This window comes from Hypanus sabinus, chromosome 16, assembly GCF_030144855.1.
Source record: "Hypanus sabinus isolate sHypSab1 chromosome 16, sHypSab1.hap1, whole genome shotgun sequence".
NCBI classification, from domain to species: Eukaryota; Metazoa; Chordata; class Chondrichthyes; order Myliobatiformes; family Dasyatidae; genus Hypanus; species Hypanus sabinus.
This window is the reverse complement of record NC_082721.1, coordinates 8,696,388-8,724,326: the sequence shown is the minus strand read 5'-3', so window position 1 is coordinate 8,724,326 and position 27,939 is coordinate 8,696,388. Positions and strand designations below refer to the sequence as shown.

The following is a 27,939-nucleotide window of genomic DNA, read 5'->3' as shown; positions in this document are numbered from 1 at the left end:
TACGGTCCAAAGATGTAACAGTTCGTAGGTTAATTGGTCAATGTAAATTGTCCTGTGATTAGGCTCGGATTAAATCAGGGCTTGCTGTGCAGCGTGGCTTGAAGGGCCGTAAGGGTCTGTTCTGTGCTGTATCTCAATGCTCTGACATTGAATATACGAGGGGTAATTGATAAGCCTAGGGTAGAAGGAGTCAATTTTAGAAAACCTAGCATATTTATTTTCAACATAGTCCCCTCCTACATTTACACACTTAGTCCAGCTGTCGTGGAGCATACAGATCTTGGACCTCCAGAAAGTCTCCACAGCAGGGGATTGATAAGTTCGTGGCCTAAGGTAGAAAGAGATGAGTTATACAGCTCTCGTTACATGCACGCTCAGTTCAACTCTTTGAGTGATTATGCAGAAAGTTTGAAGTTAATAACTTTTGTGGCATTTCTGTTTCAGATAATTGAAAATTGCAAGTAAGCACTGTCTGAGAAAATGGACAACATTGGCCTTCGTGCAGTCATCCGCTACCTCGGTTTCAAGGGCTTATCACCCAAGGAGGTCCACGAGGACATGGTGGCAACACTAGGGGAGGCTGAAAAATAAATGTGCTAGGTTTTCTAAAATTGACTCCTTCTACCTTAGGCCACAAACTTGTCAATCACCCCTCGTAGTGCTACCATCACTTAAACAGCTGAAGCTAGGTCAGTACATTCTCTTCCTGTCAATGTTACAAACAAATTATTATATGGCCAACTTTCCTAAAATACATCCGGGTCAGAAAAACGGGCTGTAAAATGTGACTGTACAAGTTAGTGGTTACATGTGACTGTACAGTGTTTTGACTTTAGTACACCTGAATTTAGCAGTGCTTCTTCTTGTGACGTTATTTCTTGAATGGCTTCTGCAAGATCTTCCTCAACTGATTTAGAGATGTCTTGTTCCATGTCAGATCTTTGAAAAAAAAAGACAAGAGATTTCTTAGTTTCTTTCCTAACTTGTTTGTAAATCAGCGAGTTGTTTGTTATGCCTCCCATCTCGCTGTGAAACTGAGACACCTCTTTTTCCCTCTTGAGAGAGAGAGTGTGGTATGTCATATTACCGGGTGAACGAGTAGTCTTTGGGGTGCTGCAACTCTGTCTTTATTGATGCTTACTGCATGCCTGAGAGCTCAATGGTGGGGGGGGGGGGGTACTGATTTTTTTTTGCTGATGGGGTGGATCGCTGCTTGCTGCTGTTTATGTGCGGGAGGGGGGAACTGGGGGTTCTTTGGGGTTCTAACATTCCGTTCATTCTTTGGGGCACTCCTCCGTTTGTGTGGATGTTTGTGAAGAAAAAGCACTTCAGGATGTACATTGTATACATTTCTCTGACGTTAAACTTACCTTTGAAGTGTTTGAATCCTTTGAACAGCCAGATCACGTGGTGCTTCACATTTGAAGTGGTGAGGATTATTTCTTGGAGTTTTATAACAAAATGCAAATCAAGAATGAGTGCGAATGACAGAGGAACATTCCGTTTGTTTTCAACAGAATCACTTAGCATTCAGAATAGTAGCAATAGATGTGTGTGTACACACCTTAGGAGGATCATAGCTTTCATAAAGAGATGTACTCTGCGCGCCCTGGTCTTCCAACAAACTGTAGTGCTCAGTAATTATTATTCTTATCTTTGGCTTCTGTGCGTTTTTTCCAGACACATATTTTTCAACCGAACTATCTATTATATTTTAGCATTGACTCAAGTTCAAGTTTATCGTCATATGTGTACAACCAAACAAAACAAAGTTCCTCCAGACCACAGTGCGCCCACAAACATATATTATACACAGCACATAAACCAATATCTCACCGTAAATAAGTTAATAAAATATAATTCAAAGTGCACAGCAAACTGCTTGCTGTCCTAGTGATGAGACCTCAGTAGTGGCTAGGTATCATTAGTCTGGGGGAAGAATCTGTTTCCCAGTCTGGCACTCTTAGTCCTGATGCTCCTGTACCTCCTTCCTGATGGTACTGGGTCATTTAGGTTACATTTCTCCCCATTCTGATGTTTGATCAGAACAACGACGGAACCTCTTGACCATGTCTGCATGCTTTCATGCATTGGGTTGCATGATTGGCTGATTTGATGTTTGCATTAATGCGCAGGTGTGCAGCTGCACCTAATGAAGTGGTCACTGAGTGTATGTCAAGAAAATATATTCACTATATGGCACTTTATATAATGAAATCCAGATATTAGTGAGGATCAGGGTCTCTGTTGGTCAGAGTTGACCATGATATTGCATCCTAGCTGTCTAGATACACAAGCCAGGGCAGTACAATATGGAGAGCAAGCTGTTGCCTGTGTGGCAAGAGCCCCTCTCCATGCAACCAAAAGGAATGGCAGAGGCTAATACGTTTTGGTACCAGCATGGTCACGGAAATTGTAGTCAGTATTGAACTCAACGGAGGACTGCCTTAGAGACTCCAGCTCTGGATTTTTCCCATGAATGGGTATAACTATAAGGCACTGGAGATTTGAGAGAGTTTGCCTTCTCCCAGATGAGCTGCTAACCATGGCTGAAGAGCCCCTTTTGCCCAAAGTGACTGGTTTTAAGATGCCAGTAACCTTTGCCTCTTCTTCTAGTAGAAACAGTTCTGCCGGGCTTAGTCGCTAAGCCACATATGAAGGCCAAGAGCTGGACTTGGATATCAGATATTTGATAACATTTAATAGGCAGTGGGAGCTTGTCCCCATTACCACCCCCGGCTGTAACAACCATCCAGACATTATATACTTAATATGGCAGGAGGTTATATATCAAAATGATAAATGCCATCACCATACTAATGCTAAATGTAGCTTTTAAATGAAAGCTCTTTAATTCCCAATATCCCAAAGCATGTATGTCCTAAATTTCAAATAATGGGTTCCTCTTCCATGGGAATCATTGAGAATTCGGGATAAAGCCACAGAGGAAGAGTCCTACATCCGGACTGCCAAGGTGACGCAGCAAGCTAAATTTTTATTATTATAATTCATCTACCTTCAAGGTACAGGGCTAAAGGTGCAGCTCCTGATAGTTAACAAAGTTTATTTTAACCTAGGGAGGTTTTGGACTGCTTTGTATTTATGGCTTGAGATTTTGTTTTGCAGGTTGCATGGTACGGTGGGACAACTGCACAGATCGGAAAGGTGCAGACTGAGCCAGCCTCAAAAAGGGCTGCATCTGTCATAAAGAGTCCCCATCACCCAGGACATGTCCCCTTCTCACTGCTACCAACCAGGAAGAGGTCCAGGAGCCTGAAGATACACACTCAATGATCCAGGGACAGCTTCTTCCCCTCTGCCATCAGATATATGAATGGACAATGAACCTATGAACTATCTCACTACTTTTTCCCCGCTCTTTTTGTAATATACTTCTTATTTGTAATTTATAGATTATTTTATTGTTATGAATTGCAATATACTGTTGCCACAAAACAACAAATTTAATGATGTACGGTATGCTAGTGACAATAAACCTGATTCTGAAGTAATTGGTAACCAATTTATTATTGTCACATCAAAAATCAAGCATCAGCTTAACTCACCCTGTACATTTACGTGTATTAGGAATCTGCTGTGGTGCGCTGGCATGACATGCAACAAAAAAAAAATCCAATAACTTCAGACAGTAGAGAATTAAACTTAGAGGTTAAATTTTTGATACGGAATAAAATGTGGATGATTACATAAATAGCAGCATGTATTTACAATGTAAGCTGCATTATAAACTGTGGTTTAAAGTGTTTACAGTGCAGTGTGGTGACGAGGGCAATGAGTAGAGGGGGGTGTTGTAGTTAACTAGAATGGTTGATCAGGTTAACTGGCTGTGGTAAGAAACTTTAAAGATGGCTTGTAGTTTTGTTTTAATAACTCTACAGAGCTTTTCAGAAGGGAGCTTTTGGAAATGACAGTTTACAGATCGGGTAGTGTCCACAGTGATTTTTACTGCCTTTTTCTTTGTCCTGGACAATATAAGCCCTGTAGCAATGCTAGACTGCAGTCAATGACCTTTTCTGATGTCCTCATTGCTTGCTGTCATTTTTTTGTACATTGTGAGAGGACGCTGTACCCAAACCAGACAGTAATGGCTGAAGTTGACATGTATCGAGATACAGTAAAAAATTTTGTTTCATATGCCATTCGTGTAGATTATTCCAAATATAAGTATATTGAGGTAGCACAAAGTGAAACACTTTATCAGAATACAGAATATCCCGAATGGCCGCATCACAAGACCACAGGAGTAGAATTGGTTCATGTGCTCCACCATTTTATCATGGCTGATCCATTTTCCCTCTCAGCCCCAATCTCCTGCCTTCCCCCATATACCTTCATGCTCTGACCAATCAAGAATCCATCAATCTTTGCCTTAATTATATGTGGACTTGACCTCCACAGCTGCCTGTGGCAATGAATTCCACTGATTCACTACTCCCTGCTGAAGAAATTCCTCCTCATCGCTGTTTTAAAAGGATGCCCTTCTGCTCAGAGGCCGTGTCTTCTGGTCTTAGACTGCCCCACCATAGCCTTTCTAGACTCAATAGGTTTCAATGAGATCCCCCTTATTCTTCTGAATTCCAGTGACTACAGGTCCAGAACCATCAAACGTTCTTCATATGACAAGCCATTCAATCCTGGAATTACTTCTGTGAACCTCCTTTGAATCCTCTCTAATTTCCCCACATCCTTTCTAAGGTAAGGGGTCCATCATGATCAGATGCACAGGAGAGTGATAAACTGCAGAGAGTTGTAGATTGTCATCACTCCCGACCATCAGCAGCATCCACATTTCTCAAGAAGGCAACATCTATCATCAAAGACTCTCAGCATCCAGGCCATGCCATCTTCTCTCAGCCTTAAAACCCTGAAGTCCCATGTAAGTAGGTTCAAGAACCGCTATTTCCCTTCAACCATTCAGATCTGTCTTGAACTAGCCCGCACAACCCTGATCACTCCAGTTTTGCAACACTAGAACCTCTTGGTCACTTTGCATTAACGTGGACTTTGGACTTTTGTTCTAATTTTGTTATCTTTTTTGAAAAAAATTATGTATAATTTATAAACACAAGGGACTTGGCAGATGCTGGAAATCCAGAGTAACACACACAAAACACTAGAGGAACTCAGCAGGTCAGGCAGCATCTATGGAGAGGAATAAACAGTCGACATTCCAGGATGAGACACTTCATCAGGAATGGAAAGGAAGGGGGAAGACACTGGAATATAAAGGTGAGGGGAGGGGAAGGAAGTTAGTTGGAAGGGTGCCATGGTAGTGTAGTGGTTAGCACAATGCTTTACTGTACAGGTGACCAGGGTTCAATTCCTGCCGCTGCCTGTAAGGAGTTTGTATGTCCTCACTATCGCCGCATGGGTTTCCTCCGGGTGCTCCGGTTTCCTCCCACATTCCAAGGATGTACCATGTGGTAGGTTGATTAATTATTGTAAACTGTCCCATGTTTAGGCTACGATTAAATCAGGGGGTTGCTGGATGGTGAGGCTCGAAGGGCTGGAAAGGCCTATTCCACACTGTATCTCAATCAATCAATAAAAGTGAAGCCAGGTGGGTGGGAAAGATAAAGGGCTGGAGAGGAAGGAGTCTGATAGGACAGGAGACTGGACCAATGGAGAAAGGGAAGGAGGAGGGGCACTCGAGGGAACAGATACACAGATGAGGAGAAGAGGTAAGATCCCAGAGTGGTTAATAGAAGAAGAGGGAATGGGGAGGGAAAAAAGTTACCAGAAGGAGAAATCAATATTCATCCCATCAAGCTTTTCTTACACTTATGCACACAAATAAATTCAAAAATAAACGTGACTTTGAATGAATTGAATTGACTTTATTTCTTACACCTTCATATACATGAGGGGTAAAAACCTTTGCATTATGTCTCCGTTCAAATGTGCAATGTGCAGTTTATGGTGATTTATAATAAATAGTATGTACAAGACAGACAATATAACATAGAAATACATCAAAGGTTTCTGGTTCAGGCCTCAGCTGAGGCAGCATGTTGTGTCCTTGAGCAAGGCACTTAACAACACATTGCTCTGCGACGACACTGGTGCCAAGCTGCATGGGTCCTAGTGCCCTTCCCTTGGACAACATCAGTGAAGTGGAGAGGGAAGGCTTGCATCTTGGGCAACTGCTGGTCTCCCATACAACCCTGCCCAGGCCTGCGCCCTGGAAACCTTCCAAGGTGCAAATCCATGGTCTCATGAGACTAACGGATGCCTATTACCTTTTCCAGGATGGTAGCAGCTGGAATAGTTTGTGGTTGGGGTGACTCGGGTCTCCAAAGATCTTTCGGGCCCTTTTTACACACCTGTCTTTGTAAATGTCCTGAATCGTGGGAAGTTCACAACTACAGGTGCGCTGGGCTGACTGCACCACTCTCTATAGAGTCCTGCAATTGAGGGAAGTACAGTTCCCATACCAGGCAGTGATGCAGCTAGTCAGGATGCTCTCAATTGTGCCCCTGTAGAAGGTTCTCAGGATTTGGGGACCCATACCAAACTTCTTCAACCATCTGAGGTGAAAGAGGTGCTGTTGTGCCTTTTTCACCACACAGCTGGTGTGTACAGGCCACGTGAGGTCTTCGGTGATGTGGGTGCCAAGGAACTTAAAGCTGTTCACCCTCTCAACCCCAGATCCATTGATGTCAATAGCGGTTAGCCTGTTCAGAATGAAGGGACTAATAATGATGAGGAGCATAAAGTAAATACTATCATTAAAGAGGAATTACAGACAAATAGGGGGACTAAAACTAGACAATTAAAAAAATTATTTTATTTGGAGATACAGCATTGTAACAGGCCCAATAAGCCCAACCCCTCCCCCCCCCCCCCCCCGTTACACTCTTGTGATCATTAACCTATAGATCCACGCGTCTTTGGACCAGAGCACCTGGAGGAAACCCATGTGTTTGTGGGGAGAATGTACAGGCTGCTTATGGGCAGCGGTGGGAATCAAACCTGGGTCGCTGGTGCTGTAATAATGTTACACTAACCGTGGCGCCACCGTGCGGCCTAATCTGACAGCTTGCAACGCACGGTTCTAAAAGGCGTGACGGCAGAGATAATGGCAGCTTTGGTGAACTCACGGAATTTAGTCTTAGCTGATTAAAAATGGCAATTTCTGAACCGTCCACGAGTCCATAAAGACTACCCTCACTACTCCACTTCTGCACAATTCGTTTATTTATTTGCTGTAGCTTCTAGCAGTTTTTATGTTGCGCACTGTACTGCTGCCACAAAACTTTATGACACAAGAGATTCTGCAGATGCTGGAAGTCAGAGCAACACACACAAAATGCTGGAGGAACTCAGCTGGTCGGGCAGCCTCTGTGGAAATGAATAAACGGTTGATGTTTCAAATGGAGGGCAATTTAGCAGGTGATAGGTGGTCCAGGTGGGTGGGGGAGGAAGTAAGAAGCTGGGAGATGATAGGTTGAAAAAGGGCTGGAGAAGAAGGAATCTGAGAGTGGACCATGGAAGAAAGGATAAGAGAGGCACCAGGGGAGGAGAAGGGAAGAAGCTGGAGTGTGGAATTGAAGAGGAGGGAAGGGGTAGGTGTATATATTACCAGGAGTTAGAGAAATTGATGTTTATGCCATTCAGTTGGAGGCTACCTAAATGGAATATGAATGGTTGTTCCTCCAACCTGAGAGTGGCTTTATCGTGGCAGTAGAGGAGGCAATAGCCCACAGGTCAGAATGGAAATGTGGATTTGAATTCAAATGGTTGGTCACTAGGAAATCCTGTTTTTTTTTTGCAGATGGAGTGAAGGAGTTTGACCAAGTGGTCCCCCAATCTTCCCTATGGCAATGATAATAAACCCGATTCTGAACTATGACGTTGCTGAATAAGAAAAGAGTGAATGGAAGTATTGTGGCTAATGGCCTTTATCATCATATTTTCTAGTACATTGTTGGAATCCATCATTAAGGGCTCCATAATTATACCTCAATGTGTTTGGGTAATTTCAATGTGGTTTTATGAAAGAAAATGGATTTTAACAAATGTGATGCAACACTCAATCAGCTGGAGGAACTCAATGGGTTGAGTGGCATCTGGGAATGCAAAGGAACTGTCAATTTTTGGGTTGAAATGTTGCCTCGATATCACATTTACAAACGTGGTACTGTTTTTAGGACTATCATAGGCAGAATAGGCAAGGGGGTCTCAGTGGCATGATTTAAGATTAGTTTTATTTGCCACATGCACATCAAACAATACAGTGAATCAAACCAGCAAGGACTGTGCTGGGGGGCAGCCCGCAAATATCGTGAAGCTTCTGGCGCCAACATAGTATGCCCACCATAGCACGCCAACAGGCCCTTCAGCCCACTTAGTCCATGCCGAACTATTATTCTGCTTGATCCCATCAACTTACATCTGGACCATAGCCCTCCATACCCCTCCCACCCAAACTTCTTAAAAGTCAAACTCAAACCCACATGTAGCACTTCCCCTGATCTCCTTTCACATTCTCACAACTCTCTGAGTGCAGAAGCTCTCTTCAAGTTCCTCTTAAATATTTCACCTATAATCAATCAATCTCTCTCTCTCTCTCTCTCTCTCTCTGTGTGGCCTCATTATTGGATACACCTGCACACCTGCTCATTAATGCAAATATCTAATCAGCCAATCCTGTGGCAGCAACTCAATGTATAAAAGCATGGTCAAGAAGTTCATTTGTAGTTCTATGGGTGAAAGTGCCTTGTTAATGAGAGGGGTCTGAGGAGAATGGCCAGGCTAACTCAAGATGATAGGGAAGATGACAGTAACTCAAATAACCACACATTACAACAGTGATGTGCAGAAGAACATCTCTGAATGCACAACATGTTGAAACTTGAAGTGGATGGGCTACAGCAGCAGAAGACCATGAACATACACTCAGTGGCTATTTTATTAGGTACAGGAGGTATGTAATAACTGTTTTAAACTGTAACTTGATGTATGTGACAATAATAAACCAATTTACCAATTGACTAAATCTATATGTTTTGGATAGTATTCATCATAATACTGAGGTGTTTTTGTTCCCATATTGATTGATGTTTGTTTTTTTTCTCTCTCTCTCACTATTGGATAAAATTGACTTGGAGATGTCTGTCACCTAGAACTCATTCTTCACCCTGGTTGGCCTATACCAGAGGTTTCCAACCCCTCATGCTATGAAACCTTGCTTCATATCAAGAGGTGTGTAGACCTGAGGGTGGGAATTCTGCAGAGAAGTGTGAGTTGCAGAGATATGAGACTTAACAATGGCATAGAAACAGGTGAGTTGAGTATGAACATGTGAGGTCCTGCACAAGGGAACCAATTAAGCTTAAATTCTGATAGGCTATTGAATGCTGTTTACTGATATTCTGAGGGATCTTGTCAAACAAGTTTATGAAGTGAGTAATTTGGAAAGCAATGGCTTGTCTACATAGCAAAGGGCATGGATTGGAAAAAGAAAGTATTGCAACACAAGTGTTGGGTTAGAGCCTCATTAGACATCCTCTGTAGTTTTGGTCTACCTGTCAGAAGAAGAATGCGCAGTGTGAGCCCTGAAGTAAGTGTAATCAAGGTTTAGTGGCACAGGTTCTTTGGCCCACAATGTTAAGCTAACATTTAACCCACTCCAAGATTAATCTAACCATTCCCTCCACATAAACCTTCATTTTTCTATCATCCATGTTCCTATCTAAGAGTCTCTTGTATGTCCCTGATGTATCTACCTCCACCACCAGCCCTGGCAGCCATTGCTATTAGAAGTGTTTTCCAACAGTGAATGCTTTTCAGTAAATGTTGAGTGCTAGGTAATCAGTGCAGGGATCAGATGTGTGTCTGAGAGGGATGCATCAAAAATTTCTAGCGATCATCAGCAGCAAATTTCCTGATGTGATTTGTGAGATTCATTTTTACACCAAGTAATTGTCAATAACAGAGTCGTGGTTAGCCTAAGGCTTTACAGTGCTGGACACTGGGGTTCAATTCCCTCCGCCATTTGTAAGGAGTTTGTACATTCTCGCTGTGACCACGTGGGTTTCCTCCCACATTCCAAAGGCGTATGGATAGTACGTTGTGGGCATGCTATGTCGGCGTAGGAAGCGAGACTGTGACAGCACATCCTCGGACTGTGTTGGTCACTAACACAAATGACACATTTCATTCTATGTTTAGATGCTCACGTGGCTAGTAAAGCTAATGATGCTTATCTCTTTAATTTCCAAGAATAAATAGAAGGCAGAATCTGAGAGAACGTGTTGGATAACTTGATTGATTGTATCGGTAGCTCTGAAAGGGTTTACTGGAAGTGATCCATTGTTTTAATGCATTTGAGAAGTGAAGAGGTTGCGGTTATTATAATTCTAGTTCATTTTGGAGATACATCAGGGTAACAGGCTCCTGTCGCCCAACGAGCCCACGTCTGCCAATTACACCCATGTGCTCTTTCACTGATTGCTCACTTCAACAAAGAAACCAAAAATCCGCAGCAGCAGATCCAATTCACACCCTTGTCACCTTTCCAATCTGCTGCACTCCCACAAAGTTTTCGAAGTTCAAAGCTTAAAGTAAATTATTACTGAGGTATATATACAACGTACAACCTTGACATTTGTTTCCTTACAGGCAGCTACAAAACAAGAAATCTAGAAGAACCCATATAGATTGATGGACACCTGATGTGCAGAGAGAGAAACAAAACAAACTGTCCAAAATAAAAGTAAGCAAAAGGCATTGCAGTGGCTTTCTGACAGCTTGCGAGGATGGCAATAGGAGATCAGCTGCATCACCAGAGATCAAATTGCAGTTGCAATAAAAGATGCAGCAAGCTGGAGCATCGCATTCAATTCCAATCACCCCATTACAGTAAGGATGTGAATCAAGGTTTTGGAAATCCATCTGATCCTTTCCTCCTACAGAATCAGAATCGGGTTTATTGTCAGCGGCATGTATCATGAAATTTGTTAACTCAGCAGCAGCAGCAGCAGTTCAATGGAATACATAATATAGAAGAGGGGAAAAAAGATAAATAAGTAAATCAATTACAGTGTATGTATATAGAATAGATTAAAAATCTTGCAAAACACAGAAATAATATCTATTTAAAAAGTGAGGTAGTGTTCAAGAGTTCAATGTCCATTTAAGAATCGGATGGCAGAGGGGAAGAAGCTGCTCCTGAATCGCTGAGTGTGTGCCTTCAGGCTTCTGTACCTCCTCCCTGATGGTAACAGTGAGAAAAGGACATGCCCTGGGTGCTGGAGGTCCTTAATAATGGATGCTGTCTTTCTGAGACACTGCTCCCTGAAGATGTCCTGGGTACTTTGTAGGTTAGTACCCAAGATGGAGCCGACTAAATTTACAACCCGCTGCAGCTTCTTTTGGTCCTGTGCAGTAGCCCCCCCATACCAGACAGTGTTGCAGCCTGTCAGAATGCTCTCCACGGTACATTTATAGAAGTTTTTGTGTGTATATGTTGACATGCCAAATCTCTTCAAACTCCTAATGAAGTGTATTCACTATTTTGCCTTCTTTAAAGTTGCATCGCTATGTTGGGACCAGGCTAGATCCTCAGATCTTGACAGCCAGGAACTTGAAGCTGCTCACTCTCTCCACTTCTGATCCCTCTATGAGGATTGGTATGTGTTCCTTTGTCTTACCCTTCCTGACGTCCACAATCAGCTCTTTTGTCTTACTGACACTGAGGGCCAGGTGAGGTGGCAACACTACTTCACCGTACACAGCCTATAAGCCACCATTTTTCTTTCATTTATGTGTCTATCTCAGAGTACCTTGGATATCCTTATTGCATCAGCTTCTACAAGCAACCCTGGCAGTGTTCCAGGCACTTACTTGTGTATATTAAAAAACCTACCTCTGACATCTCCCCTAAACTATCCCTGCTCACCTTAAAATGATGACATTTGGTATTAGCGATTAACTTTATCTTTGCCTCTTTATCCGATACACCTCCATCAAGTCACCGTTTGTCCTCCAATGTGAATGAGAGGGGCAGCACATTGTGGTCAGCACAACACTTTACCGTCCCAGCGACCTGGGTTCAATCTCCGTCGCTGCCTGTCAGGAGTTTGTATGTCGTCCCTGTGATCGTGTGGGCTTCCTCTGGGTGTGCCGGTTTCCTCCCACAGTCCAAAGATGTGTATAAGATGTTGAGAGGCATTGTTCATGTGGGTAGTCAGAGGCTTTTTCCCAGGGCTGAAATGGCTAACACAAGAGGGTGCAGTTTTAAGGTGCTGGGGAGTAGGTACAGAGGAGATGTCGGGGGTAAGTTTTTTTTACACAGATAGTGGTGAGTGTGGGGAATGGGCTGCCGACAACAGTGGTGGAGGTGGATACAATTGGGTCTTTTAAGAGACTCCTGGATAGGTATATGGAGCTTAGAAAAATAGAGGGCTATGGGTGACCCTAGGTAATTTCTAAAGTAAGTACATGTTCGGCACAGCACTGTGGGCTGAAGGGCCTGTATTGTGCTGTAGGGTTTCTATCTTTTTATGTACTGGTCATTGTAAGTTGCCCTGTAATTAGGTTAGGGTTAAATCTGGGATTGCTGGGCAGTGCGGATCGAAGGGACGGAAAGGCCTATTCCACACAGTATCTTGATTTTAAAAAAAGAGAAAAGCCCAAGCAAGTGGATTTTTCGCTTTAGAACTTCTCAAGTGTTTACAAGTGCAACTCACGTTGACTGAGCTGAAAGTGGTTTCTGAAGATTATAAGGATACAACACTATGAGGGGTATAGACCGAGTAAATGCAGGCAGGCATTTTCCACTGACATTGGGTGAGACTAGAACCACAGGTCATAGGTTAAAGCTGAACAGTTTAAAGAGAACCTGAGGGGAAAATTCTTCACTCAGAGGGTGGTGAGAGTGTGGAATGAGCTGCAAGTGGAAGTGGTGGACGTGGGTTTGATTTCCAGGTTTAAGAGAAATTTGGATAAGTACATGGATAGGAGGGGTCTTGGAGGGCTATGGTCCAAATGCAGGTTGATGGCACTAGGCAACATAATAGTTTGGTATGGACTAGATGGGCCAAAGGGCCTGTCATGACAGACTATTATGAAGAACACTAACTTATGAGGATAACACTTAGTGGCCACTGTATTAGGTACACTGGTACACCTGCTCATTAATGCAAATATCTAATCAGCCAATCATGTGGCAGCAACTCAATGCATAAAAGCATGCAGACATGGTCAAGAGGTTCAGTTGTCGTTCAGACCAAACATCATATTGGGGAAGAAATGTGATCTAAGTGACTTTGACCGTAGAATGATTGTTGGTACCAGACGGAGTTGTTTGAATCTCTCGGAAATTGCTGATTTTCTGGGATTTTTGTGCACAACAGTCTCTAGAATTTGCAGAGAATAGTGCAAAAAGAACAAAAAAACATCCAGTGCTTGGCAGTGAGCGCACATTCTGGTTTCAAATACTTTGGGAATGCAAGTATTCACGGATGGCAAATAAGCAAAGCCTAACTTAGAAGCAGCATAGTTAGACTGTAAATCAGGGAGTTGTGTGTTCAATTACTGATATATCATATAATAACTGATATTCTCTTATTCCTGATGCAATGTAGGATTTTGGCTTTTTACATATACTGTATAAATTTATGCAACACACAGAAAATGCTGGAGGAGCTCAGCAGACTGGGCAGCATTTATGGAAAAGAGTACAGTTGACATTTCAGACTGAGACCCTTCACCAGGGCTGGAGAAAAATGGTGGGAGGTCAGAGTTGGAAGGTGGGGGGTGAGGAAGATGAAACACAAGGTAATAGGTGAAACTGGAAGTGGGGGGGGGAAGGGGTGAAGTAGAGAGCTGGGAAGTTGACTTGTGAAAGAGATACAGGGCTAGAAAAGCGGGTATCTAATGTAAGAAAGAAAAAGGCGAGAGCACCAGAGGGAGGTGATGGGGAGGTACGGAGATGAGGTGAGAGAGGGAAAAGGGAATGGGGAATGTGAGAGGAAGTTTGAGAAATCAATGCCATCATGTTGGAAGCTACCCAGATGGAATATAAGGAGTTGCTTTTCCAACCTGGAGGCCATGGACTGACATGTCAGAATGGGAGTGGGAAATAGAATTAAAATGGGTGGCCACTAGGCGATCCCATTTTTTTTCTGGCAGACGGAGCCGAGGTGCTCAGTGGAGTGGTCTCCCAATCCGTGCTAGTTCTCACCGACATATGGGAGGCCACACCGGGAGCATTGGATGCAGTAGATGACCCAAACAGACTCGCAGGTGAAGTGTCACCTCACCTGTTTGGGGCCCTGAACGGTCGTGAGGGAGGAGGTGTAGGGGCAGGTGTAGCACTTGTTCCACTTGCAAGGATAAGTGTTAGGATAAATGTTAAGTGTTAGGGTAAGTGGGGGGGGGGACGAATGGACAGAGGAGTCACATAGGGAGCGATCTCTGTGGAAGGCAGAAGCTGGGGGGGGGGGTGCGGAGGTGGAGAGAAAGATGTGCTTGGCGGTGGAATCCCGCAGTAGATGGCGAAAGCTTCGGAGAATTATCTGCTGGACGTAGCGGCTGGTGGGGTGGTAGGTGAGGACAAGAGGAACCCTATCCCTGGTGGAGTGGTAGGTGAGGACCAGAGGAACCCTATCCCTGGTGGGGTGGCAGGTAAGGACCAGAGGAACCCTATCCCTGGTGGGGTGGTAGGTGAGGACAAGAGGAACCCTATCCCTGATAGGCTAGTAGGAGGATTGGGTGAGGGCAGACATGCACAAAATGGAAGAGATGTGGTTGAGTGCAGTGTTGGTGGTGGAGGGAGGGAAGCCCCTTTCTTTGAAAACGGAGGACATCTCTTTCATTCTGGAATGAAAAGTCTCATCCTGAGAACAGATGCTGTGCAGACGGAGGAATTGAGACAAGGAGATGGTATTTTTACAAGTAACAGGGTGGGAAGAGGTATAGTCCAGGTAGCTGTGAGAATCAGTGGGTTCTCCGGAGATGGAGACAGAGACATTGAGAAAGGGGTGGGAGGTGTTGGAAATGGACCAGGTAAGTATGAGGGCAGGGTGAAAGTTGGAGGGAAAGCTGTTGAAGTCGACAAGCTCCGCATGGGTGCAGGAAGCAGCACCAATGCAGTCGTCGATGTAGCACAGGAAAAGTGGGGGAGTGGCACCAAAGTAGGCTTGCAACATAGACTGTTCCACATAGCCGACAAAAAAAGCAGGCATAGTTGGGACCCATGCAAGTGCCCCTGAGATGTGGGTTAAGGTAGGCTTTTATTGGCTGGAAGAAAGCACAAGCAGCAAGTGACCACCACACAACATCCTGGAGACTGAGGAAGGGTCTGTGGCCTCAATCGCCTTTATACCGGGGTCTGTAGGAGGAGCCACAGGAGCAGTCAGCGGGGGCGGGGGGGGGGGGGTGTCCAGACAGGTATATGTAGTTCACCACACCTTGGCTACACCTTTTGTTCAAAGGAAGGAGGAGGAGCTGGAGGAACTAAAGGAGAAATCATTGAGAGTGAGGACAAGTTCCACCAGATGGGGGAGAGTGATGGTGGAGAGCAACTGGTTGGGTCTGGTGCTCACAAGGATGATTCCAGGAATGAAAGAGTTCACAAATGAGGAACATTTTGTACCCCTGGGTCTGTACCCGCTGGAATTTACAAGGATGAGGAGGCATCTCATTGAACCCTTTCGAATTTTGAAAGGCCTAGACAGAGTAGATGTGGAAAGGATGTTTCCCATGGTGGGGGAATCATGGTCAAGAGGACGCAGCCTCAGGATAGAGGGGCGTCCATTTACATTAGAGATGCAGAGAAATGCACAGAAATGCGGAGCTGTCAGCTGGTGGTGAATTTGTGGAATTTAGACCACAGGCAGCTGTGGAGGCCAGGTTGTTGGGTGTACCTGAGGCAGTTTGATAGGTTCCTGATTGGACTTGGCATCAAAGGTTATGGAGAGAAGGCTGGGGAGTGGAGGGGGGCGGTTGAAGAAGGGAAAATAGGATCAGCCATGATTAAATGGCAGAACAGACTTGAAGGGCCAAATGGCCTTATTCTGCTCCTATGTCTTATGGTCTTATGATTTTCAGAAAGAAATGGAAAGCTTTGAGGCCTTCCTAGTGGGTGATGGAGGTGCATAGGTACTAGACATCCATGGTGAAAATAAGATGCTTGGGACAAGGGAACTTGAAATCATTGGAAAAGATCATGGATGTAGGTAGGAAGGGACTGAACTGGGGGGTGGGGGCAGATAAAACTGAGTTGAGGTCTGCAGATGTGAGTTCAGTGATGCAGGAACAAGCAGAAACAATGGGTCTACCTGGACAGGCGGGTTTGTGGATTTTGGGTAGGAGGTAGAAATGGGAGCTGCGGGGTGAGGTTTGTGGGAGTGGATGGGAGATCCCTAGAGTTAATAAGGTGTGGTTGACAATGGCCTGGTGCTCCTTAGTGGGAACCTGTTCGAGGGGTAAGTCAGAGGAGGTGTCTGCCAATTGTCCCTGGGCCTCAGCAAGGCAGTGGTCGGTCTGCCAGACCACTACAGCCCCACCCTATCTGTGGGTTTGATGGCAAGGTTAGGATTGGTGAGGAGGCAGTGGAGATAAGTTCTGTTTCAGCTAAATATCTAAAGGCATGTTGTTGCTTTAGGAGAGGAAATTTAAGTAGGTTGACAAACTAGTTCATTAGCATTGATCCTGTTTATTTTCTGTTTTTTTTTTACCCCACTTTATCTTCCTATCTATTTCAGAGGACCTGTCTTGGACCCAGCATGTAAGTGCAATTGCGAAGAAAGCACAGCAGCGCCTCTACTTCCTTAGGAGTCTGCAGAAATTGGGCATAACATCTAAAACTCTGACAAACTTTACAGATGTGTAGTGGAGTGGGTATTGACTGGTTGCATCACAGCCTGGTATGGAAACACCAACACCCTTGAATGGAAAATCCTACAAGAAGTAATGGATTCAGCCCAGTACATCAGGGGTAAAGACCTCCCCACCACTGAGCACATCTACATGAAACACTGTTGTAGGAAAGCAGCATCCATCATCAGAGATCCCCACCACCCAGGTCATCTCTCTGCCGTACCCAGATAGAAGGTACTAGATCCTCAGAATTTGCACCACGAGGCTCAAGGACAGTTACTACCCCTCAACCATCAGGTTCTTGAATAAATGGGAATAACTGCACTCACTCACCCCATTGTTGAAATGTTTCCGCCTCACTGATCTCCCCCTTAAGAATTCTTTATCGCGTTATCTCCTATTCTCGTTGTTTATTGCTATTTATATGTGCATTTGCAGTTTGTTGTTTTCTGCACTCTAGTTGATCTTTCATTGATCCTGTTATAGTTACTATTCTATAGATTTGCTGAATATGCCCACAGGAAAATGAACCTGTACATGGTGACATACACAGTATGAACTTTGAAAATAAATTTTCTTTGAACTTTGTACTTTGACCTATGACTGTTACCTCACCATTTATGCAGTAAAACATTGCTCCCTGAAGTCAGAGAAAGCAAGTCATGCCAGTTGGAACACACACAAAGTGCTGGAGGACCTCAGCAGGTCAGGCAGCATCTGTGGAAAGGAATAAACAGTCGATGTCTCAGGGCAAGGGTTTCTTGGTCTAAAATATCGACTCTTTATTCCCTTCCGTAGGTGCTGCCTGACCTGCTGAGTTCCTCCAGCATTTTATGTGTGTGGCTTTGGATTCCCAGCAACAGCAGAACCTCTTGTATTTACGATCATTCCAGTTAAGTTATGTTGTAAAGAAAGTAACTTTGTTTTACGTAGTCTATGATCTCACTTCTGGGAAGTGGTTCAAAGCATGACTCTCAAGATTGCATGGCTGAAATACAACCCACTGTTTTTATGGAGGAGGGTAATCCAGGCTCATTGACATAGCAGGGATATAAATGACATGATATTTTACTTGAAAACTAAAAGGGTCAGTGGATAACATCATTTAAAAATGGTTGTATCTCAATATCTAACTAAATAGATATGATTTAAAATCTCATCTAAGTAACCACAAACTTGCAGATCCACAGTATTGTACCAAGATTCAAGATTATTTATTATCTTTCTTCAGTACACAAGTGCAAAGGAGAAATAAATGATTGTTACTCCAGATCTAATGCACATAAGAAACACAATGAGCATAAAGAACACAAGAAAAAAAACCCAAAGTAATTATAAATACATGATTAGCTTATATACATGCTGTGATTGTATGTCCATAAAGTGACTCTAAGCACAGGAGTGTCTGCATGAGGTGATTCTGACAGGAAATAATAAAGTAGTGGTGGTTGGGGGTGTGGAGGGGTGGGTTGGTGGGTTAGTGGGTGCAGGTGCTGATCAGCCTCACTGCTTGGGGTAAGTAACTGCTTTTGAGTCCGGTGGTCCTGGCGTGGATGTTACGAAGCCTTATGGGAGTGGGACAAACAGTCCATGAGGGGTGGGAGAGACCCTCCATGAAGTTACTAGCCATTCTGTATATGTGTCCTTGATGGTGGCTAGGCTGGTGTCAGTGATGGGTTGGGCAGCTTTAACCTGCCCCAGTAAATTATACTTTCAAATTCTGAAGAATTATAACTGAGAATCTTGAAATATAATCTTCCTCATTTTGCACACAACTGCCCTGTGACTCTTGCCAATATTCCCAGTGCCTTATATTTATTGAGGAATTATTTAGGGACTAAAACTAATTTTCTTGCTTTTATTGCTGCTAATTGTTCAGGAGCTTTAAAAAGCAACGTTCAAATAATGTGTCACTGGTTATTATTATCTCCTGAAGCATAATTTGAATATTCCATCTATTCAAATGTGAATTTAAGGAACTCTTAAAGTAAAACTCAGTTATTCATCTAAAGGAAAACATATGCAAATTTTATTTTACAACTTGTACTGCACAGTGAATTATTAAAGCTCAGGTTCAAGTCTGCTGTAATTTCAATTGTGCATGTATTTATTTATTTAGAGATACAGTGCAGAACAGTTCATTCTAGTCCTCCAAGCCACACTGCTCAGGGAATGGAGAATGGGGAAGAAATGTGATCTAAATGACTGACCCTGGAATGATTGTTGGTTTGAGCACCTCAAAGTCTGCTGACCTTCCGGGATTTTCACACACCGCAGTCTCTAGTTTACAGAGAGTGGTTCAATAAACAAAAAAAAAAATCCTTTGAGCAGCAGTTATGTCAGCAAAAATGCCTTGTTAATGAGAGAGGTCAGAGGAGTGTGGGCAGATTGGTTCAAGCTGACAGGTCAGCAACTCAGATAATCACACATTACAACAGTGGTGTGCAGAAGAGCATCTCCGAATGCACAACGTGTTGAACTTGAAGTGGGTGGGTGACAGCAGCAGAAGACTGTGAGCCTACTCTCATTGGCTGCTTTATTAGGTACATGAGGTAGAGAGCCCACTGAGTGTATATGCTGGAAATCTGAAGTAAAAACAGAAAATACTGGAAATAATTATCAGGTTGGGAAGTGGTTTTGATGTAGCCTACATGGCTTTTAGCATCCAGGAAAGGGAATCAAATATAATATTTCAGGTCATTGACCATTCATCAAAATTGAGCTTGGCTTATGGTTTTTAACAAAATAGAATTAATAATTTATCCTGTTACTTTACAATTTTAAATATAACGCTTAAAGATTAGCTATATTGTCACACGTACATTGAAACATTCTGTGAAAAGCATCATTTGCATCAAATCAAATCAGCGAGGTCTGTGCTGGGCAGCCACAAGTGTTGCCACAATTCCTGTCTCAACATAGCACGCCCACTGCTGACTAACCATGTGGAGCACCTGGAGGAAAGCGGAGAACTTACAACCTCCTTACAGACAACGTTGGGAGATGTTCCCAGATCAGTGACTGCTGATGCTGCAAAGTGATGCATTAACATTAGACTACTGTGCCACCCTGAGTTCTGCTTTCTGAGTAACTTCTGCTCTTTGGATTTCATTTATTTTCCTAATAAGAAGAAATATCTTACATTGAGTGGTGTGAGTGCAGATGTTATACAGACCCAGAACATCCTCTGCACTGCACCATCCAGAGACAGAGAAGCAGCTTCAGCGGCAGGTTGCTGTCAATGCAATACTCCTCAGACAGGATGAAGAGATCATTACTCCTCAACGCCATTTGGCTCTACAATTCAACCACCAGGGGCAAGACATGTTAAAGTGCCGGGGTTAGGACTGAGCTTAAGTTACCACTCAATGCACTTTAGTAAACTATTTAAGAACTTTTTAAAAGCTATTTATTAATGCTTTTTGGGAGGGTGATTTTAGATGCATATCATATTTATACTGAGTTAAATACTGTATGTAATTAGTTTTGCTACAATAAGTGTATGGGACACTGAAAAAATGTTGAATTTCCCCTTGGGGATGAATAAAGTATCTATCTATCTATCTATCTATCTATCTATCTATCTATCTATCTATCTATTTCCTCGACCCTGTTAATGTCTTCTTCCGCCTTACTTCCCCTTCCCTTAACAATTTGGAAATTACCACAGAGTCTTCAATCATGAAGCTGGCACAAGTCTCAGTGTTTACCACCAAGATGCTGGGAAACCTCAGGGAAACTACTGAAGGATCCAGATGTTGCCCTATTTCCAAGTGTACGTGGTTGAACCAAGTTCAAGTTCAAGCTTATTCTCATCTGACTGTACATACATACAACCAAACAAAACAACACTCACCCAAACCACGGTGCACCCACAAAACATGTATCACACACAGCACAGAATACCAAACAGTACCGCAAATAAATTAATACAATATGATTCAAAATGCATGTGAAGTGTGCAGCACCTGCAAATGGGAAACAACTCGCTGTCCCAGTGACAAGACCTCGGTGGGGGCAGGGTAATCATTAGTCTCACAGCCTGAGGGAAGAAGGTGTTATCCAGTCTGGCAGTCCTGGTCCTAATGCTCTTGTACCTCCTTCCTGATGGTAGTGGTCAAAGAGATTGTGGGATGAGTGCTAGGGATCCTCAACAGTGCTTCGGGCCCTTTGTATACAATGCTCCTGATAAATGCCACAAGTAGGAGAAGGGAGACCCTGGTGATCCTCTCAGTGGATTTTACTGTTCTCTGTAGGGTCTTGCGGTCTGATCCCTTGCAGTTCCTTCACTACAGCCAGACAAAACACTCAAAATGATGTTCCTGTTAAAGTGTGAATGACGGTGGTTCCATTATTCCTCTATGTAGAAACCTACTTTTTGCTACAGTTAGGTTCCAATTCTTCAGCACTAGTAAGCTATTCTACTGGATCCTTCTTCTTCTTGTAATCACTTGAGTCGAGTATGATGTTCTCCAAAGGGCTTGAGGGAGCAAGGGGAATGCCTGTGTGTAACTTTATTTAACATGGGGAGGCTGATGCACGGGCAGCCACCACATGGTCTTTGACGGATCGGGGTCAGGGTCCAGAGGCATGGAATGCAAGGCGACTTGGGATTCTTCAGTGCTGCAACCTTCCTCCACCTTCTCTGCCGGTGTGATGTTGTCATCATCTTCTGAGGTCTAGGCTGGATCACTCTTTGTCTGGAACCTCCCCCCTTGACCTAAGTGCCATGGGTGGCCCTACCAGAAGCTTAGCACCAGACGGCTAAACCCCAGGCAGCAGTGCTCTTGGGATCTCAGGAACTCACAAGCCTCTCCATCACGACAAGGTGGTAATCCTCGTATGGGTCCACATTCATTAATCATATTTACTAATCTATAATGTGATGCCCTATCAAAGGCCTTTTGAAAATCTAGAAAAATTACATCAACTATATTAACTGCCTCTATTTCCTCTTCAAAGATAGAGATGGGAGATGTCGAGCCACTTAAAGAATAGACTCAACTGAAGGTGAGATTTGGTGATTAGCTCACACCACCATCACATTATTGGTGGGAGAGGAGAATTCAGCAAGATTTTTGTTACCCATAATCAGAATCAGAATCATGTTCAGTATCACTGACATACACTCAGTGGCTGCAATTAACTACCTCCTGCACCCAATAAGTGGCCATTGAGTGTATGTCCGTGGTCTTCTGCTGCTGTAGCCCATCCACTTCAAGGTTCAATGTGTTGTGCGTTCAGAGATGCTCTTCTGCACACTGCTGTTGTAATGTGTGTTTTTTTATGTTACTAGCACCCTCCTGTCAGCTTGAACCAGTCTGTCCATTTTCCTCTGACCTCTCTCATTAACAAGACCTTTTTGCCCACAGGACTGTCACTCCCTGGATGTTTTTTGTTTCTTACACCACTCTCTGTAAACTCTAGAGACTGTTGTGTGTGAAAATCCCAGGAGTTCAGCAGTTTCTGAAATACTCAAACCACCCAACTGCACCAAAAATCAGTCCACAATTTCAACAATTTACAGAGATTAATTAACTAAGTACCGCAAAAAGAGACCAAAAGTAGTGAGATAGTGATCATGGATTGGTTCATTGCCTGTTCAGAAATCTGATGGTGGAGGGATAGAAGCTGTTCCTAAAACAACCACTTTTAAATAAGTTTAATCATCATTCAACCATACTCATGTACACAGCTAAATGAAAGAGCATTCCATAAGAGAACACATTACATGGAAGGAGCAAAGATCCATTTGGTGGCAGATTCAGTGGTAGGTGGGGTGCATGGACAGAACCAAATTTACCAAGATCAGCCACCGAAAGGCAGACTTCCAGTAGAAATATGGGATGGGGTTTGGTTAGAGAGGAGGTTCTGCTGAGTACTTTGCAGGCCTTCAGAGGAACACTGCGAGAGATGTTGATGACCGTGTGTGAAGCCTGAAGCACCAATGGGCTATAGAACGGTTGGGAAATCATAAAGGTGTAGAGTAGGTATAGATTTAGGTTTGAGCAAGTATCCACGTGCAGACACAGTCAAAGGGGACAAGAACAGACATCTGGATAGATAGGAAAAAGGGCTACGGAGCCAGGGAGAAAGGAAGAAATGAGGTCAAAGGGAAAGAGAAGTAATAGGCTCAAGTCTGACCAGCAGTAAAAATGTTTGTCTCAATGGGGAAATACAGGGGTCTTTTGGTTATCTTGGCATCGCAATGATACATTCTGGAAGTAAACAGGAAAGACCTGAAACATTCACTTGGGTTTTCTGTCCACAGGTGCTGTCTGAGTTGTTGACTCTTTCAAGCATTTTTGTTTTATTTTATCTGAGAGTGTGGGGAGGAGAATATTAAGGATCCCACAAAAATTACTGTAATACAATCAGTTAGGTTTAAAAGGGCATTTGGCGGACTGTGGCTGACATTGACCTATATAATCTATACATCTCTATATTGAGACCAACTCATTTACACTTATAATGACCTGAGGCTTTGAGCTGAGTGATTTAGATTTCACTCACAAACCTGACTGGCTGTCTGCTTTATTATACATTCAACTAAGGTAACATTCAAGTATTGAGGAAAAAAACATATTTAGAGCCAATGTCACTGGGTTATAGAGAAACAGTCACAATTTAAATTTAGTAAGATAATCATACTGCTCTTGCCAAAGAATAAGGTTATGTTACCTACAGTTCTCAATTTCTCCACACACTCAAATACCGAAACCCACCGAGGCACAAGAATTTATTCATTTTCTTTACTTGCTTTAACAATATTGTTTTAAAGTCAGCAATAATTTGCTGGATCTGCAGGTTTCAGTTCCTTATAGCAATTCTTCCAGAAGTAGTAATGGACTCCAGGGGCGGTAAAATTTAATGAGTAATAAGCCTATTAATTGTTAAATGAATACAGGAAAACCAGATAAATACGTTACCAAAGGAGACTCACATTCTGTCTGGAGAAGGAAAGTCCTGACTTTAAGCCGTGCTGAGCTCTTAGGCTGCCCCTCGCGTCTTCTCTGCCTCAGTCTAGGCTTGATGGGAGCCAACAGGTGTCAGCTCCAGTGGAATCAAAATATCAACCAATCGTGTGTGATAATGATGAAGAGCTCAGACACCAATGAAAGCAACACTACGATTGAGCAGTGGGATTGAACTAGCCTGGAACTGAAGTGTGTATTATTGGCAGCAAGACCTCTAATTCCATCATCTCTTGAAGCCATTCACAATAAAGACGACTAAATGCTAATGTGCTATAAATAGATATTACTCATTATAGGTCCAAGTTTTTTTTCCACCTCTTCTGGGCCTAATGTGATAAACGTATCCCTAGGCTGAAGCAAAGTATTATAAAATTCTTTAAGAAAACTGTTGTGATTCCTGGTTTTGTTACATGGAAGGAATCATGAGAAGAGGTTGTACTTGAAGACGGTTATATCATAAAAGATTACAATTTTTATCTGTGATTTGAAATAAAAATCTGACAGCAAATTTTTGATAACGTCTTTGATATGTTTTAAACAACAAATTTGTTACTATACAGTGTTACAAGTTTTCAATAAAATTAAATTTTTTTTGTTTACTATGGTCCAATTTGTGTTTATTGTTATATGCAGAAGTACATGTATAAACAGGTTCAATGAAAAACATATTGCAGCAGCATCACGGGCACAGAGCATCATATAAGCAGCAATATTGAATTACATAATAAATAAAAACACAGTTGAGAAAGGATCTAGTGCTTTCCCGGTGTACATGACGAATAAACTTCCCTGATGAAGATGGCAGAGTTTGTTACCGAAATATCAGTTAAAATCGATACCTGTACCCAGCAAGAAGAGTTTATTTGTAAAACAAAAATTTGTAGAAGAAAGTACACAATTAGAACAAGAAGTGCATTTTATAGCAAAGTGATCAAAATGGTTACAGTGTTGCTAAACTGTAGTAATTAGAGGTGTATGGGGTCTCCAGGGAGGGTAGAACTTCTGGTGAAGGGGCTTGTCGTATCTAGCTTTGGACCCCACCAGACACTCAGCTCTGAGACTTATGGCTCCAAGTAGCTGTTTGCATGTGGCAGGGGCCACACCCCAGTACACTGCTTCGGCCTCCGGGCTAAACTAGGTGAGGGTAGCTGGAGGGCCGCATACCTGGAGAGACAGGGACATGCCTGTCCTAGTATGTGAAGCCAGTTCTGGTGAACCGGGAAGATGAGACCTACAGTGAGATCCACAGCCAGAAAGGCAGTTCTGCAACACTCTGTGGAGAGCAAAAGGCATGACATGGCATAGAAGTTATGGTCAACCACTACAACTAAGGAAGACCCCAATTGTGTTGACTACTTGTATCACTGGTCCTGGACTTCCAAGATTGAGAGAGTGAAACTGCACCAGTACAATAGTTTTTCCACTTTAAAAACTCTCCTGCACAGGTTTCCTGTTATCATCAGATACAATGGACAATCGCCAATAATTAGGGTATTCTTCTAATTTATTCAAGAACCAAATGGTTGAAGGAAATTAGCTGTTCTTGAACCTAGTGATGTGCACTTCTCTACCTCCTAGCTGTGAAAAGATGGCATAGCTTGGGTGGTGAGGATCTTTGATGATGCATGTTACCTCACTGAGGCAGAGCCTCCTGTAGATACCAGTGGAGTTTCAAATTACTTAAGTTTTCTGTTCTTAAATTCAAGTTATGTCAAGTATTTCTACTCTTAGGAACAAAGGTAACAGCAGGCGATTCAATATAAATTCAATAGCTACAATGGCATTGCTTATTTCAAGAGCAACACATACAAATGAAGAAGGAACTCTGCATATTAGGCAATTGCTTATAACAATTGTCTGACAAATGGCATCATTGAATTACATAGTTATGATGGGAGCACACTATAATTGACAGGACACTTCTGAATATGTAGGTATTTTTGCTAGGGCGTGAATGGTCTAAAAGCTTCTGAGGACAGAGAATTCAGACACCCAGGATTAGTGTTGTGAGGACTGACTCTCTGAGTACACAAACATCCCAGTTGTTGATAAATGAAGCATATATGCCCCTGACTGTATTAAATGTGGTAGCTTCCTTGGCCTATATCACAATGATGCAAAATAAACTTAGTTTAAACTGTTGACATTTGGTTTGATATAGACAGTGTTAACATAACCCCTTTGTTTAACTTTGATGCATATAATGCATTTGAAGACAACATGGTAGACTAGCGATTAGTGCGAAACTATTACAGCTCAGGGCATCGGAGTTCGGATTTAAATTTTGATGCTATCTGTAAAAAGTTTGTACATCCTTCCTGTGAAGCATATGTGCTCCCTCTGGGTGCTGTGTTTTCCTCCCACAATCCAAAGGCGTACTGGTTAGTAGGCCAAATGGTCATTGTAAATTGTCTTGTGATCAGGCCATGGTTAAGTAGGTGGGAGCTAGATGGTGCGGCTCATGGGGCTGGAAGAGCCTGTTCCATGCTGTGTCTCTAAAAATAAAAATTAAATAAATAAAATTAAAAGTCTCATAGTTATGACAGTTTGCAAACAGTACCACTGTACACCACAGCCCTACGGCAGACCAGTAGCCTGTGCTCATATATAGCGCTATAAGCTGCCCTTTTGATTTCAAACTGATTATTGTTTGTTATTGATCATTGCTGACTGACTATTGCTTCAAATTGATTATCAGGTGGCGCAGTAGTGTAATGGCTGGCTCACTGCTTTACAGTGTCAGCAATTATAGTTCATTCCATATGTAAGGAGTTCGTACATTCTCCCCTTGACTGTGTGGGTCTCCTCCAGGTGCTCCGGTTTCCTCCCACATTCTAAGGACGTACAGGTTAAGGTTAGTAAGTTAAAATGATAGAATGGAATGGGAAGCATTGTGACACTTGCTCCAGCACCTCTTTCAACTGCGTTAGTTTTTGACACAAAAGGACACATTTCACTGTATGTTTTGATGTTCCATCTAACAATTGAACAGTTATTTGATACTGTGTCCCAAAAAGGACAATGCAGATTTTCCCACACTGGAAACTATGGCTGAACCGGGAGATCTAGTCCTTACTGAAGTCTAGGACTGCGGTGTTCAAATCAGGTGACCTCAACGTTAGCAAGAAATCAAGATACAACCTCTGTAAAGCTGTCAAGGATGCTTAGAGACAGTACCAGTCCAAAATCGAGTTCCAGACCAAACATCGGTTGTGGCAGGGTTTTCATGTTCTAACAAGGCAAAGTCAGGCAGCATCAGTGGCAACAGCACATCCCTCCTGATGAGCTTAATACATTCTATGCACGTTTTTAACATGGGGGATTACCACCATCCCAACAGCCTCCAATGCATCTGAACCACGGTGGATGCAAGATCAGTCTTCCTGGGAGCGAACCCACAAAAAGCACCCAGCCTGGAAAGTTCCCTGGCTGTCCGTGCAGATCAGCTGATGGGAGTTTTTGCAGGTATTTTTAACCCACTCTCTGCTGTAACCTGAGGTTTCTCACCTTCTTCAAGAAGACCACCTTATCCTAATACTAAAGGAAAATTGTGTTACAGGAGCCTCAGAAACCACACCACCAGGTTCAGGAACATTTATTACCCCTCAATCAGAGGGTATAACTTCACTCACCCTCACATTGAACTGTTCCCACAACCTATGGACTCCTCATATCATATTCTCAATATTTATTGCTTTATTTCTTTTATTCTTTGTGTCTATTATGAATACCCACAAGAAAATGCATCTCAGCATTGTATATGGTAACATACACAAGATCGTAAAGCAGCTTCTTCCCCAGAGCTGTTGGGCAGCTGAATAATGCTACACCCCGGCTGGCCAACAGCCTTTGAGTGTTATGGATTATCAAAGTCGCATTTTGCATGTAAATATGGGATTTTAAAAAAAATTAAGCCTTACCGCATGCATTGTAAATATCTGCTTTGTATGGACTGGAGTAGCACCGTAATCCTTGTCTTGAACAATGACAATAAAGTTCTATTTGATTCTAGAAGTACTTTGATAGTAAACTTACTTTGAACTTTCCATCTTCTTGTCTACCTGCTTTGTATTTTCTCTGTAACTGTAACACTTAATTCTGCATTCTGTTATTA

The 27,939-nt window shown here is 42.9% G+C and overlaps 1 protein-coding gene across 3 annotated transcripts in view; it reads right to left on the bottom strand.

Annotated features, from left to right (window-relative positions):
• The window catches only part of LOC132405982 (uncharacterized), a 60,832-nt gene that overhangs the window by 21,050 nt on the left and 11,843 nt on the right, over nucleotides 1-27,939 (bottom strand). The window contains exons 1-3 of one of the 3 annotated variants that reach the window (XM_059991076.1): nucleotides 23,792-23,854; nucleotides 1,371-1,442; nucleotides 842-939 (exon numbers count right to left, since the gene is read on the bottom strand). In XM_059991076.1, the coding sequence (XP_059847059.1) occupies nucleotides 842-932 (91 nt within the window). In that variant the 5' untranslated portion in view covers nucleotides 933-939; nucleotides 1,371-1,442; nucleotides 23,792-23,854. Of the gene's footprint in view, nucleotides 1-841; nucleotides 940-1,370; nucleotides 1,443-23,791; nucleotides 23,908-27,939 lie in introns of those variants that run through there. The other 2 variants (XM_059991075.1, XM_059991074.1) reach the window with 2 other exon arrangements.